Raw genomic sequence first — 15134 nt, 5'->3', positions numbered from 1 at the left:
TGCCAGACATGGGCTGTATGTGGTGGCACATTTGTGAGTATCTCCAGAGTAAGCCTCAGCACCAGCATAAGCAGATCCTTCCTTGATACAGCAAAGTGCCCGTTATCTGGAACTTGGGCGACCGGTAGTCTCAGGTAACCGGCATGCCTGAGGGATAACTGGGACTTTGCTTTTAGCGTTTTTTGAGGCTTTTAAAATACTTACGGAGCTTCCAGCAACATGTAGCAGCCTTCCTGCAGCACCTACCGGGCTCCTAGCAGCAAGTCAGCGTGTCACCTGACCTGATGAGTCAAGTGACACGCTGGCTTGCATGCACGGGGGAAGCCGCTAGGAGCTGGCTAGGTTTTGCAGGAAGGCTGATAGTCGTAGCTGGAGGCTCGGGGAGTATTTAGGGGGGAGGTTTGTGCTTTTAGGTCAGTTGCTCAAGCAACCGGCAAGCACATGTATCCGGCATCCGACGATCCCCGCTGGTGCCAAATGCCAGGGACGTGGCTGTAAAAGGATTTGCAGAAATCTCCTGCAGACACTCATGCTGAAATCGCTTGAAAATCTGCTTGCAGTGTGTGGAGGCAATCGAGCAGATAGATCCACTCTCTGATCAGATAATGTGATTGGAGAGGAATCTATCTGCTGGCCATATCAACCAATGTATGGCCACCTTTACTCTGGAAATGTGACGGTTCTGTGTGTGGAGTAGGACATCTTGGCTGCAGCAGTGCTTATGCATGTTCATTGCTTTGGAAGCGCTTGTACCTGACTTTCTACATTTGTGAGTATGCGTCACTTCATTGCCCTACAGAGTCTGAAACGCTCCAGTTTTCTACAATGTACACTATGAGGGGGATATGTCACAGTGGCTGCATGTTTGTAAATGTAATCAGGCTCGCCACAAACAACCAATGAGGTGCACTGGAATTTAGAAAAAGGAGGAACAGATATTTTCGGCATATGGCTGACAGTCTGAAGCGATCACAGCTCTTCACAGTACATTTATCATCTCCTGTTTGTTGTTGTGGTGTAACCTCTGCAGAAATATCTGTTTTTCTTTAGGAAAGGATAGAATAATGTAGCATTAAAGCTCCTTTGCAGAAAAAAAAATTGCTTCACCTGCCTCGATCCCCAATCTGACATAACTGCCGTCTTTCTTAACCCATTACCAACTCCACTGCTTTTGACCTCAGTCGGCAGAAATCATTGTGCTGTAAATTCTTGGAATACTTTGATCTCTTTCTGCTAGCAGAATTTATAGAAACTGAAAGCAGAAGTCCTCTGTTATTGGCTCACACTGCCCCCTAGTGACAAGTGGTCATACATACACATTACAGCAGTACTAATTAGAAGTCAGAAAATGTAACAAATAAGGAGTAAAAACGTATGCTAAAATTAATTGGCCAGGGACACTTGCAAGTCTCTAAATTGGCTGCTAAAGGGTTAAAGGAAAGATAACTACCATCATTTTCATGTAAAAGAGTGTGGTCACGTTACTGAGTATTCCCATATAGAAGAGCAAGGTCACATGGCTCGTGCTGTACTGCAGCATGGGTTGATCACCTCTTTGGTCAGCAGTGCATTCCGTTTTATGATGTTGCCAGCTGATACTTACTATACCTCCTATACAGATCTTTGGAGCAGGGCATGGCAAAGCTGCCATTCAGCTCCCTTCCTATTGAGATGTATACAGAGGAATGGGATATGTGGTCAGTGGAGAGGACACCTTCCAATGGTAGGCTTCTAAGCATCGCTAAACAATACCAAAATTAACTTGGGTGACGTGAGTCCACTCTTCTTATCAATTCTCTCAAAGATGTGTGTCACTTTTAGGGCGTTAAATGCGGCGTTTCAGACGCGGCGTTTTTTGAGATCTACCGCCATCCCATTCAAGTGAATGAGAGCGTTTAGGGCTGGCTTTTGCAGGCTTTCATGAAAGCCTGGCGGTGGATCCTGGCATCGCGTCTGGTCTCGAAAACATGCAGCTTTCAGAGGCAGTAAATGCCGAATAATTGGTGTAGAGACCTGAACCTCTAGCCTTGAAAGTTTCCCAAAAGCCTTCAAAAGCTAGCGGTTAAACGCTGGTGTATAAATGCCAGCGCTTGAATGCTGCGTCGAGCAAAAGCTCGGCAGACGTCCGTGTGAACCAGCCCTTACTTACTATATAGGAAGTGGTAAGGCAGGGGAGGCTTCAAAGTTAGCCTGATTTCAAGTCTAGAGCCCTCCCTCATGACATCAGGTGTCAACTGTGACAGACACTCAGCCTTGCTTTAGCTCAACTGACCATTCCAAAGATGATTAATCCTAGTGATTACTAGAATTCTCTATAAAAAAGAAGAAAGACCAGGAGCCCAATGCTGCAGTATCTCTGGACAAATTAGCAAGTATTTAATTATCATTTATATTCATAATGGTGGGTTGCAACCACCGTCAGAGCCTACGTGGAGAAAACCTTCCCCAGGTCTGCTACACAGGAACTGATTGGTCGCTCTCCTTTTACTTTCTTTAGGGGTAACAAATGACTACCTCCCAACTGAGGTGTGTTGCAGCTTACAAAAGAATTATCAGCGGTGCACAGTGTATATAAAATACATAAAATCAGTTTAGAAAGGAGAGGCAGCGCTGGTGAAAGATGTAATATTTTCCAGATTTAAAAAATACATCATTCTGGTCTCTTTTTGTGTGTTAATACCAATAAATAAAACAAGTAGTTGAACAATTCCAATAAATAACACAAGTAATTACAAAAATTGCTATCGGTACCCCTAAAGTGAACTTAAGGGGGAAAAAAATATGTTAATAGTTATACTTACCTCGATAATATGGAAGTACTCCAGACCCAATTCCCCTCCGTCTTGCACTATAGCCCCTGTTTGTAGTTCTGGCGGGATCTCCAGGGCACATGCTCTGTCCATACACACACTTTCTGCGTGGGTTCCCGCACTGCTGTGAGTAGCAGCTGATTGTCTTGGGAATGCGCAGTTGTGAATGTATGCCCAGGATGCTCTCGAATGCAGTTGCAGTGCACAGCTGTTCAGGAGTACGCATCACAAGGGTGCACAGAGTGGACAGCGCATGCACCGAGCTGTGACTAGGGCAAGTGGACGGAGGGGAGGCTGGACACAATAAAGTGTAAGGTAAGTATGTTTTTCCCCCTAATGTACATAGTAAGAAGCAATTTATCGCATTCCCTTGTGAAAAAATGCACTAAACCTATCTGAAAATGCCTTATTCCAAATTATTGCACAATTAAAACAAAGTTGCATGTGAGGTAATACAAAATGTATTCAAAGAATTTACAAAATCAAAATCCAATGTGATCCCCGCCAAGTGTAGGTTCATCAAAAAATATTGCTTTCACGGTATTATGTTTTGTTGTGGCTAGATTGTAATATGCTGGCATGTAATACGCTATATGGGACATATCTGCTTATATTTCATTGCCTTATGTCTTGTTGTGGCTAGATTGTAATATGCTGGCATGTAATACGCTATATGGGACATATCCGCTTATATTTCATTGCCTTATGTTTTGTGGCTAGATTGTAAGTTGCTGTCATGTATTGCGCTGTATGGGACACATCGGCTTCTATTTGTCAGATGTACTGTATTTTCATGAAAAACTATAAAACCAGCTTTCTGGGCTCTGTGGTCGTTTTCTCATGCTGACACATGAAAAGAGCAGCAAAAAATGAAAACCAGTCTATTGATCTACTGAATATGAGACAAGGAATGAATTACACAGTTAATCCTTTCTCTAGGTTTTTTTTTATTAGCCCCTTAATGATCTGGGGAGCAGGAGGGCAGCTGTCAGCAGTTCATAGCCGGTTCTGATGTCAGCCCTTTTTTTGCTAGTCTGCACCACGGAAATAAAATCATTTACAGAGAGATGTAAAATAAATCTGGAGCAGTTGAGCAACCAATTAAGTTTCTGCACTTAGGGCTTGATTTACGAAACCGTGATAACTCAAATATCACACCTTATCAAAGATATCACACCTCATCAGAGATATCACACCTTATCAAAGTTAACACGCCTTATCAGAGTAGCATAGTGACATCCGCAGGGGCTCAGGGCAGGACGAGTGCCATTGCCAATTAACAGGCATAAGTTCGTAGCGCTTGTTGTGCTACTCTGATAAGGCGTGTTAACTTTGATAAGGTGTGATATTTGAATTATCATGGTTTAGTGAATCAAGCCCTAAGCAAACATGTTCATCATTCGGAATTCCCTCCCTGGTGACTTAGTCCGCCATTTAGTGAGCAGGAAGGAACATCAGGACTCCACCTTCTACATTTCACCTCCATTGTACTAAATAGACCCATCAGAAGGAGAGCATTTTCAGAACAATGCAGGAAATTTGGGTGTCCGTGGCCAATAGGAAACTTGGGCACAGCAAGAAATGTGCGTGGCGGGTCTTTGTAGACGCCGCTCTCCCACTGCTGCGTGACGTCATGCACGCGCCGCTCCTTTGTCCCTCAACCCCCCTGCATAGCAACAGAATGCGTTGTCAGCTACACAGATGACGTGTCTGTACAGGGCAGCCCAGCAATGTCGCCCAAAGGGATTGTGTCCTGATCCCCGACGGGTGACATCTATCAACGGTGTGTACGCACTTTTAAGTATGTTATGTGTTCACAATGCTCACAATTATGTGTACTACATAATTGTGTGGATTTTATTCTCATGCCTGGAAATCAGATTGGACCTGTCGGAAATAATCGATTGACACGTTTATCTGATGAGAAATTGCATGGTGTGTACCAGGCATTACATCATTTGAGCTGAAGAATTTTTCAGTCGCAACAATACAGCTTCTAAAACACAAAACACTTGTCCAACAAAAACGTTTTTTCTTTTTCTTTGAACATCCATCCAAAGTATTTCAGAAGTGCAGATGAGATACAAAAATAAACCTCGCACACAAGTTCTCATGGACTGTCAACAGAGCCCTGAATGCTTCCTGGTTTCATCTTTATTTCCTGGGAGTTTTGTGCCATCTGTGTTTTGGCTGAAACGTGTTGCATGTGATTTAATTTAAAGAGAAACTCCGACCAAGAATTGAACTTTATCCCAATCCAATCTGATACCCCCTTTTACATGAGAAATCTATTCCTTTTCACAAACAGACCATCAGGGGGGGCTGTATGACTGATATTATGGTGAAACCCCTCCCACAAGAAACTCTGAGTACGTACTCCTGGCAGTTTCCTGTCTGTGAACCTTGCTGCATTGTGAGAAATAGCTGTTTACAGCTGTTTCCAACTGCCAAAAAAACATGCAGCAGCTACATCACCTGCCAACAGTAAAAATGTCACCATGTGATAAATGTCAGAATGTAAATCAGGGATTTAAAAGATTTTACAATGGGCAAACACTGACTAAATCATTTATACATAATTATTGTAAAAATCAGGGCTGTGGAGTCGGAGTCGTGGAGTCGGGCAATTTTGGGTGCCTGGAGTCGGAGTCGGGAAAAAAATGCACCGACTCCGACTCCTAATGAATTTGTAACTGTAATTAAAATAGAAAATATGATGTTCTAATGTTCTATTTCTCAGATAATAGTCATTAAAAATATATACAGTATATATACAGTAATAGCTGTGCTTAGTCCACAAAAATGAAATAAACCAATCAAAATTAGTTACTTGTGCTGCTTCAATAAAGCAGTCCTCGTATTTTTAAGGTCAGATATGCATATCTGATTGTGACTGTATATGATGTGTACACAGGAATCTCTTATATATACTAAATAACATCTATGCTGTAAGAATAAAGCCTGATGTGTAGCTGTGTCACTAATAGAGATGGTCAACGAGATGGAAATAATTCTGCATTGATGATGATTTATGCAAATGTATGCACTCCCTTTCCTGATGAAATCAAATAATGTGATATGTTATTAAAATTTGGTTTGGTGTCTACAAATTAAAGGGTAACTGAGACGGATGAAAAGTAAAGTTTTATACATACCTGGGGCTTCCTCCAGCCCCCTTCAGGCTAATCAGTCCCTCGCTGTCCTCCACCACCCGGATCTTCTGCTATGAGTCCTGGTAATTCAGCCAGTCAGCGGTATCCGGCCGCATGCCGCTCCCACAGCCAGGAACATTCTGCACCTGCGCAATAGTGCTGCACAGGTGTAGTATGCTCCTGGCGGCGGAGTGTGTGCATGCGCACTACGCCTGACTGGCTCAAGTACCTGGACTCAGCAGAAGATCCAGGTGGTGGAGGAGGACAACGAGGGACTGATTATCCTGAAGGCGGCTGGAGGAAGCCCCAGGTATGTATAAAACTTTAATTTCATCTGTCTCAGGTTTACTTTGTTACACAGTAGTACTACAGTACTATACTCTACATATGCACTCCCCACAGAGCTGCAGGGAATCCACTGAGAATGCTGTACACATTGAACACAGAGGTGTTGTCTGTTTACAATCTCCTCATTCCCCTGCAGAGTACCTGCACATCATTCTTACATGTACCCACACTTACATTGCCTAGGGCCTGATAGATGTTCTTTGTTCCGGTTTGTACCTTTTACAAGTACTCTTACCAAGGACTAGTTTTAGTCTAAAGGGAATAAATATAGTAGTCTACATATCCTTCTCACTTCAGTTGTCTTGTAAAATTCTTAAGCGTTGGCAGTTAAGAGACGAATTTCATGTTACATACTTTTAATCAACAAAATTGTAATATGCAAATTAGAGGAGTCGGAGTCGTGGAGTCGGAGTCGGTGGAATCCTAAACTGAGGAGTCGGAGTCGGTGGATTTTTGGACCGACTCCACAGCCCTGGTAAAAATGAAGCACTTTTTTTATTACATTATTTCCACTGGAGTTCCTCTTTAAGGCAAACTCAATACAGATATACAAGTCAAGCAGCCTGCAAATCATTTACTTGCATTACACATCCCACGTACTGTTAGAATAGGTCTATTGTAGTGACATCTTTGTTCTTCTGTTTCAGGGACACATTTAGGGTGAAGAAATCGCCGAAGCGCTCTCCAGTTACTGAAAATGGCTCAGAGGTATGTACAGCATGCGCTGGGTTAAAGAATGATGCTTCGGAGTAGCGTGGATCTATTTACTGCATTCTGTGGTGAATCATACATGCAACAGAGCTGTTTCTCTTAGTTGTAATACCTGTCTTTAGGCTGCTGTAGGCTTTTGAAGTATTTTTATGTATTTCCCCAGTGGCATTGTTTCCTGTAGAGTGAGTTCTTGTATTCTTACACACGTTTTCACGGCGGTGCGTGCTGTTCTTAAAGGAACCCTGAAAGGAGAGGGATATGGAGGCTTCCATATTGATTTCCATTAAACAATGCAAATTGCTTGGCTGTCCTGCTGATCCTCTGCATCTAATACTTTTAGCCATAGGCCCTAAATAAGGATGCAGAGCAGGTGTTTCTGACTGAAGTCTTACTGGACTAGCTGCATGCTTGTTTCAGGTGTGTGATTCAGACATTACTGATGCAAATAAATCAGCAGGACTGCCATGCAACTGGTATTCTTTAAAAGGAAATAAATATGTCAGGCTCCATATCCCACTCTGTTCTGTTGTCCTTTAAAAGGCAACTGTAGTGATAGATATGTGGAGGCTGCCATATTTATTTTCTTTTAAACAATACCAGTTGCCTGGCAGCCCTGCTGATCTATTTGGCAGCAGTAGTGTCTGAATCACACTAGAAACAAGCATGCAGCTAATCTTGACAGATCTGACAATAATGTCAGAAACACCTGATCTGCTGCATGCTTGTTCAGGGTCTGTGGCTAAAAGTATTAGGGCCCATTTCCACTATCGCAAATTCGCATGCGTTTTTCGCATGCAAATTCGCATAGCAATACAAGTGAATGGGACTGTTTCCACTTGTCAGGATTCCTTTGCATTTTTCTGTGCAGAACAAATTCACATGGCAGAGCCATCAGAATTCGCATATCGCATACCGCTATGCGAATCGCATACAATGTACTTAATAGGAAATTCGTATGAGGTCTAGGTATGCAAATTTTCATGCAAATTCACATGAAAATTTGCATAGAAACAATGGAACAGAACACCAGCACTGCCATGGTTAAATTCGCATATATCGTCATCCATGCGAATTTTCATACGAATTCGCATAAAAATTCGCATAGACTCGCATGCGAAATTCGCATCCGCATGCAAATTTTTACCGCAGCGATTCGCACCGCACAAGTGGAAATGCAGCCTTAGAGGCAGAGGATCCAAAGGGTAGTCAGGCAACTGGTATTGCTTAAAAGGAAATACTGTAAATATGGCAGCCTCCACATACCTATCTCTACAGTGGTCCTTTAAGCTTCAAAAACAGGCTGGGCAATTAGTGGATCGATACTGCTAACCGATGGCCATTCACCAGCCACCTGCACGACGCCACACTGTCATTGCTCCGTCGCCCCTCCCCCCCTGTCGGTATTCCATCACCAATACACAACCGACGGTATCGTCAACAATAATTTCGAGCCACGCAGGGTCCCCTTTTTTCAAGGTACAGCACAGGTCATGATGATGTGCGAGTGACAAATCATCTTCTAGGACCTAGCTTCTCAACCAGTGGTACACAAACCCCAGGGGGTACCACTGATGGGTCCAGTGGGTACTTGGATATTGATGTAGTTGATGAAGTATTACAGATTGAGAGTTTTATGACAATATACAAACACCAAATTAGTATTTTAGCTAATTAAAAGCATTAGTAAATGCTTGGAAAGTGTTCAGAAACAATTACTGTGTACCACTATTAAATATATCCGTGTCAAGGGGGACTTGAGATAATCACTACAAAATAAAAAGGTGCTTGATAATAATAATAATCCAAACATTTGTATAGAGCTTTTCTCCTGTTGGACTCAAACCCCTCAAGAGCTGCAGCCACTGGAGAGTTAGGGAGTCTTGCCTTGAACTTCTTACGGAATAGGTACTGACCCTAGTGTTGATAAACACTGTTCTAGATTACAAAAAGGTTAAATTTAAATGTCAGAGTGTGGAGACTTCTTTCATCCCCTCCTTCCCTCCAGTTACGTACTTGGATATCTCATCTATCTCTGTGGTGCCTGTAGGAAGGTGATTGTTAGTCATAGAAATGCTTCTAACCTCATTTGAAGGGAGGTAATCTTAAAATACTGGTGATCTCTCTTCTAGAACACTAAAGTTCAGTTGAGTTGAGTTTTTCCATTGGATACACCTTAATTTGGATCACTGGAACTCTTCACAAACTTAATTGCAGTTTGAACTAAGTATGGTGTCTGTCATGTGTTCCCCGCAGGAGCTGACGATACTGTGTAAGCCGGAGCCTTCCCCAGTCATAGCCTCTGAAGATCACGCCACGGATGAGGAGAAGCTGGCCTCCTCTGTCAGCAGCCAGAAATGGACCTGCATGGCAGTGGATTTGGAAACAGATAAGCAGGACTATCCCCAACCATCTGATCTGACGAGTTTTGTCAACGAGAACCAGTTTCACTCTTCTACAGATGGTATGACCCAGTGCAGACCACCTGACACTTATTGATGGTAATACAAGAAGGTTATACATAACATGAGTATTAGATTGTCCATATATAGGTGTGATTTTAATGCCAATCGGTGCAGTTTCCGAATTGTTTGCTGCATGTGAGTGATGTAAGCACTATGTGGGACCTATAAAAATAGCACAGAGAATGGAAATGACAAGCGCAGTAACCAGTGAACTGTTAAGGTGGCCATAAATCTTGCTATTTCGCTGTCTGACTGACCATCTGATTCGATCATTTTTTCAAATTGGATGTAAATTAGTGCCACAACACGTATGCCCAATCGATGATGTTCAAATGTATCGATCAAGCATGCTGAAAAAATCTCGGTTTCACATGGTTGATCAGGTGTGCGGCATAAACAGCGTTCGATGTACGCAACAGATCCCCGGCTGCTGTCCCCCAAGTGTAAAATATCACCTGTCCTGCTGGCATGTCTCCTGGCCTCATCCGCCATCACCCCCGTGTAGCACCAGACATGTGTGTGAAGTCATGTGCCCTACGTGGTACACATGACATATTGTGGTGCTCCTGGTAATGGCGGACACCAGCAGGACAGTTGAGAATTTACACTGCACGGGTTTGGTAATGGGGGCAGGGGGGGCATTTTACATCTGGGGTAGCCAGGCTGGTGGCAAAGGCAAAGATCTATCTGATCAGATTCGATGAGAGAGAGATCTGTTTCGTGGTCGATCTGTCCATACATCGCTAGATGTATTAGCACCTTTCATCTTATCAGTTAGTCAGCTGTAACCTCATATTGCTGGCCTTGCATTGATACATTTCTAATAGGTTTACCTTCTAAATTGTCTAGTTTAATTCTAACCTCCTTGTTTGTCTTCCTCAGATGTAGAGTTCGGGAACGCTTATGACATAGAGTACATGGAGAAGACCGGCAAGTGCTCTCCGGTAAGAGCAGCTCTTGATATTTGATGCATCAGAACTGAAGGTAGAGGGCAGAGGGGACCGGTGAGATGCTAGTTTCCCAGTTTAGCCTAATTTTGGTGCATGTTGTATGCAGGTTGGTAATGAGCCAGTCCAAAACATCCTCAGCTGTATTTGATTTCCGAGATACATTCCACAGCAAAATTGTCTAAAGGTGGCCATACATTAACAGACGTGCCCCCCAAAATAGATCCTTCTCTGAATCTGATCACAGAGGAATCTATATCTGCCACACACTGCACATAGATTATGAATAGATTTCAACATAACTCTAATAAAAAAAATCTACGTTATGGACCGCCACTACCACTGTACAATACTGTCTCCCGTGGCCCCAGAGCCCCCTTCCCCCCAGGTCTTCCCCTAAAGTTTCAGTAGTGCTGCTCTCCCAGACCCCAGTGTGGTGCAGGATATTGGCAGCAGAGTGCACTCACCTGTCCAACCAGTGCACCCCCTCCTGTGTGCTTCCATCCCTATCCCCACATGCACTCGTTGTCAGTGACCTGGGGGCAGGTATGTACTCACGTAACATGCCGGAGGGTCACGGAGAAGAGCGCTGGTGTTCAAGGACGGAGACGGAAGGACGCAGGAGGGAGTGCGCTGATCAGACAGGTGAGTGCGCTCCGCTGCCAGTATCCTGCATTACAATTGGGGGGGGGGGGGAGGAGACCTAGGTGGAGCTTGTCAGCAGGCCGTCAATGTTACGATCCATAATTTCAAAATATTTTAGCTGGAAAGCTATTGAAATTTCAATCATTTGGCCATGTTTGGGCATCGATTCCTGGCACATTCGATTACATTGATAGAATTTGCCAATGAAAATCTATTAGTGTACGGGGCATCTTTAACCACTTTCTGAAGCATTTATATTCTTCTGATATCAGAAAAAATCCAAGTGTTATACAGTATGTACATTTCGGATACACCCAAATCCATCAAATCCATTGCTCATTCATTCATCTCATTTAAGACAACAAAGCTACAGTGGGATGCAAAAGTTTGGGCAACCTTGTTAATCGTCATGATTTTCCTGTATTAATCTTTGATTGTTACGATAAAAATGTCTGTTAAATATATCATATAGGAGACACACACAGCGATATTTCAGAAGTGAAATGAAGTTTATTGCATTTACAGAAAGTGTGCAATAATTGTTTAAACACAATTAGGCAGGTGCATAAATTTGGGCACCACAAAAAAGAAATGAAATTAGTATTTAGTAGATCCTCCTTTTGCAGAAATTACAGCCTCTAAACGCTTCCTGTACTTTTCAATGAGAGTCTGGATTCTGGTTGAAGGTATTTTGGACCATTCCTCTTTACAAAACTTCTCTAGTTCATCCAGGTTTGATGGCTTCTGAGCATGGACAGCTCTCTTTAACTCACACCACAGATTTTCAATGATATTCAGGTCTGGGGACTGAGATGGCCTGTCCAGAACGTTGTACTTGTTCCTCTGCATGAATGCCTTAGTGGATTTTGAGCAGTGTTTAGGGTACAATAATATGAAGTGTTGTGCCAGTGGGAACAGCAGCCAAGTCTGATCAAAGGGTATCCCAAGTCCCTAAATAAATGTACATAATAAAATCAAATATCAGACTGCGCTAGAACTTCTCAAATTCTTATTTTATTGTAAGGAATTACTAACTTGAATGTGGACCACCAATTGATCCCCTGTAGAAATAAAAAACAATTTTGCCCACTCTTTGGTGGGAATAGCCATAAAATATGTGTGTACACACAAAAATGTAAGAATACATAAAGTCCAGAACTTTGTACTTGTTCCTTAGTGGATTTTGAGCAGTGTTTAGGGTAGTTGTCTTGCTGAAAGATCCAGCTGCGACGAAGCTTCAGCTTTGTCACTGATTCCTGGACATTGGTCTCCAGAATCTGCTGATACTGAGTGGAATCCATGCGTCCCTCAACTTTGACAAGATTCCCAGTATCTGCGCTGGCCCCACAGCATGATGGAACCACCACCATATTTTACTGTAGGTAGCAGGTGTTTTTCTTGGAATGCTGTGTTCTTTTTCCTCCATGGATAATGCCCCTTGTTATGCCCGAATAACTCAATTTTAGTTTAATCAGTCCACAGCACCTTATTCCAAAATGAAGCTGGCTTGTCCAAATGTGCTTTAGCATACATCAAGCGGCTCTGTTCGTGCTGTGGGCGGAGAAAAGGCTTCCTCTACATACAGCATCTCCTTGTGTAAAGTGCGCTGAATGGTTGAATGATGCACAGTGACTCAAGCTGCAGCAAGATGATGTTGTAGGTCTTTGGTGCTGGTCTGTGGGTTGGCTCTGACTGTTCTCACCATTTGTCGCTTCTGTTTATCCGAGATTTTTCTTGGTCTGCCACTTCAAGCCTTAACTTGAACTGAGCCTTTGGACTTCCATTTCCTCAATATGTTGCTGAAATCTCTGAGACAGCTTTCTATATCCTTCCCCTAAACCAGTGATGTCAAACCGGTCCTTCGAGGGATGAGGTCCTCACACATTTTTGACACAGCTCAAATTATATGATGGGTCTGAATCAGGAAAGGTGTGGTCCATCAGGTAGAACACGTTCCTCTCTTTCTCAGTCCATCCTAAACACTGGCATGGATCTAGCGCTCCAGGCCTGGAGTTTGACACCTGTGCCATAAACCATGATGGTGAACAATCTTTGTCTTCAAGTCATTTGAGAGTTGTTTTTAGACCCCCATGTTGCTACTCTTCAGAGAAAATTAAAAGAGGTGGGAAACTTACAATTGACTCCCCTTTAATACTCTTGCTCATAATTGGATTCACCTGTGTATGTAGGTCAGGGGTCACTGAGCTTACCAAGCCAATTTCAGTTTCAATAATTAGTTCTAAAGGTTTTGGAATCAATACAATGACAACAGTGCCCACATTTATGCCCCTGCCTAATTTTATTTAAACAATTATTGTGCACTTTCTGTAAATGCAATAAACTTCATTTCACTTCTCAAATATCACTGTGTGTGTCTCCTATATGATATATTTAACTGACATTTTTTACCGTAACAACCAACGATTTATACAGGAAAAACATGACGATTAACAAGGTTGCCCAAACTTTCACATTCCACTGTATCTACAGTAAAACCCCCATTATCCGACACCAACAGGGACAGGCTGATGCTGGATATCTGTCCGGTACGTGACTGCTGACTGCCGCTGCGGGAGGCTTCGGAAGTCTTTGGGAGCCTAAGTGCTCCCGAAGAGGGGCCACTCTGTACTGTGCCTGTTTGAGCGCTCTGTCTCACGTGCGCAGTACGGAGCCACCATCTTCAGGAGCACTTGCGCTCCCAAAGCCATCCACAGCGGGAGATTTGAACAGGGGAGTCAGCGCTGGAACAAGCGGGCCGTGAGAGTAACAGGAATGCTCATGGGCGGATTTCTGGCAAGGCCACCTAGGCCATGGCCTAGGGCGCCAGGATACAAAGGGCAGGCTGTGGACAGCAGGCTTTATTGGCAGTTAAGCTGCCGAACATTAACATCGGCCGGGACTCGGGGCGCCGGCCATGCCATTTCCGCACTCTGCACAAGCATTGATAGACACTAGCCTTTAGCAGTAGCAGCTAGACCCAGGCTGTGGCCACCCTGCTTGTATATAGCAGAGCGTGGCCGGGTCTGGCCCTCAATCGGGATGAAAGGGCTCTTTCAGCAAACACAGTAGATCCAGGATTATGTATCTCGGTGAGAAGCTGGCTTCCCACCACGTGATGTGCTCATGAATGGTCCTGGATGTTGTTGGTCAGGGCTGGCTGGTGATAGTGGGCCTTGGGCGGTAAAAAGTACAAATCCAGCCCTGGGAAGGCTACATAGGACCTAGAGTCTTCCCTTTCCTTAGGTAAGTATCTGGGTTTTTTTTTTTTACAGATTGGTTGCAGTTTCACTTTAACTTGGTTTAACAGAGATTTATTACTGTATAAAGAAGTGTAAAATGATTTTTTCCTAGTTGCTTGAGAATTCTGGTTAACAGAGTTCTGGATAACGGGAGTTTTACTGTACTGTGCTGCCCATATGAAAAACTGGAACACCTTACTATGTATATAGTTAAACAAATAATTCCATTTTATTAATATCCGTGTAAAACTTAATAGGATGCCACAAGCATTCAAAGTCACGGTGCAGTGATGTGTGGGAATACATAGCTCCTTAGTAATGGCTGATGTTTAGCCAGTAATAGTAGATTATGTAACAGTTGCGTTCGAGGCATACATGTCATTTTTGTTATGACTACAGTAGTCCATTTCAGGTCCTAGATCAGCCTTTGTCAAACTTTGTTCCCTGAATGAACTCTTGAAATAATTTTTGGATCTTGGAGAACCCCTCCATTAATGTAAGGAAAGGGGATTTAATTTATAGTAAGATTGGTCATTAAAAGTGGGTGAGACTAAGCACTTTTTATTATCGTAATAGTCCCCATTCCATGTTTCTCCTTTACAGGGTAGCCATTTCAAGCCCTCCATTATTGCACTCCATTACTTGCCCAGTGTTAGGCCTTGTTCACACTATGAAACACAAGCATATTCCTTTTTAAAAAAAATCGCTCTAAATGTGGTCAGTAACCATACAATTTGCTGAATGATCGTTTACAAACGATTCTTCTTATGAACGACTGGAAATGATCATTTGGAACCCGAATGGTCACAATTTAAATCTC

The 15134-nt window shown here is 43.1% G+C and overlaps 1 protein-coding gene across 5 annotated transcripts in view; it reads left to right on the top strand.

Moving 5' to 3' along the window:
• Nucleotides 1–15134, top strand: part of TACC2 (transforming acidic coiled-coil containing protein 2) — a 256965-nt gene that overhangs the window by 198050 nt on the left and 43781 nt on the right. For 4 of the 5 annotated variants that reach the window (XM_068259413.1, XM_068259410.1, XM_068259414.1 and 1 more), the window contains 3 exons: nt 6958–7018; nt 9275–9482; nt 10366–10427. In XM_068259413.1, coding sequence (XP_068115514.1) covers nt 6958–7018; nt 9275–9482; nt 10366–10427 — 331 coding nt within the window. The remainder of the gene's footprint in view (nt 1–6957; nt 7019–9274; nt 9483–10365; nt 10428–15134) is intronic. The other variant, XM_068259412.1, reaches the window with a different exon arrangement.

The sequence above is a fragment of the Hyperolius riggenbachi genome, chromosome 10 (genome assembly GCF_040937935.1).
Source record: "Hyperolius riggenbachi isolate aHypRig1 chromosome 10, aHypRig1.pri, whole genome shotgun sequence".
Classification (NCBI taxonomy): Eukaryota; Metazoa; Chordata; class Amphibia; order Anura; family Hyperoliidae; genus Hyperolius; species Hyperolius riggenbachi.
Note: the sequence above shows the minus strand (reverse complement) of the source record. Positions and strands in the feature narration are given on the sequence as shown.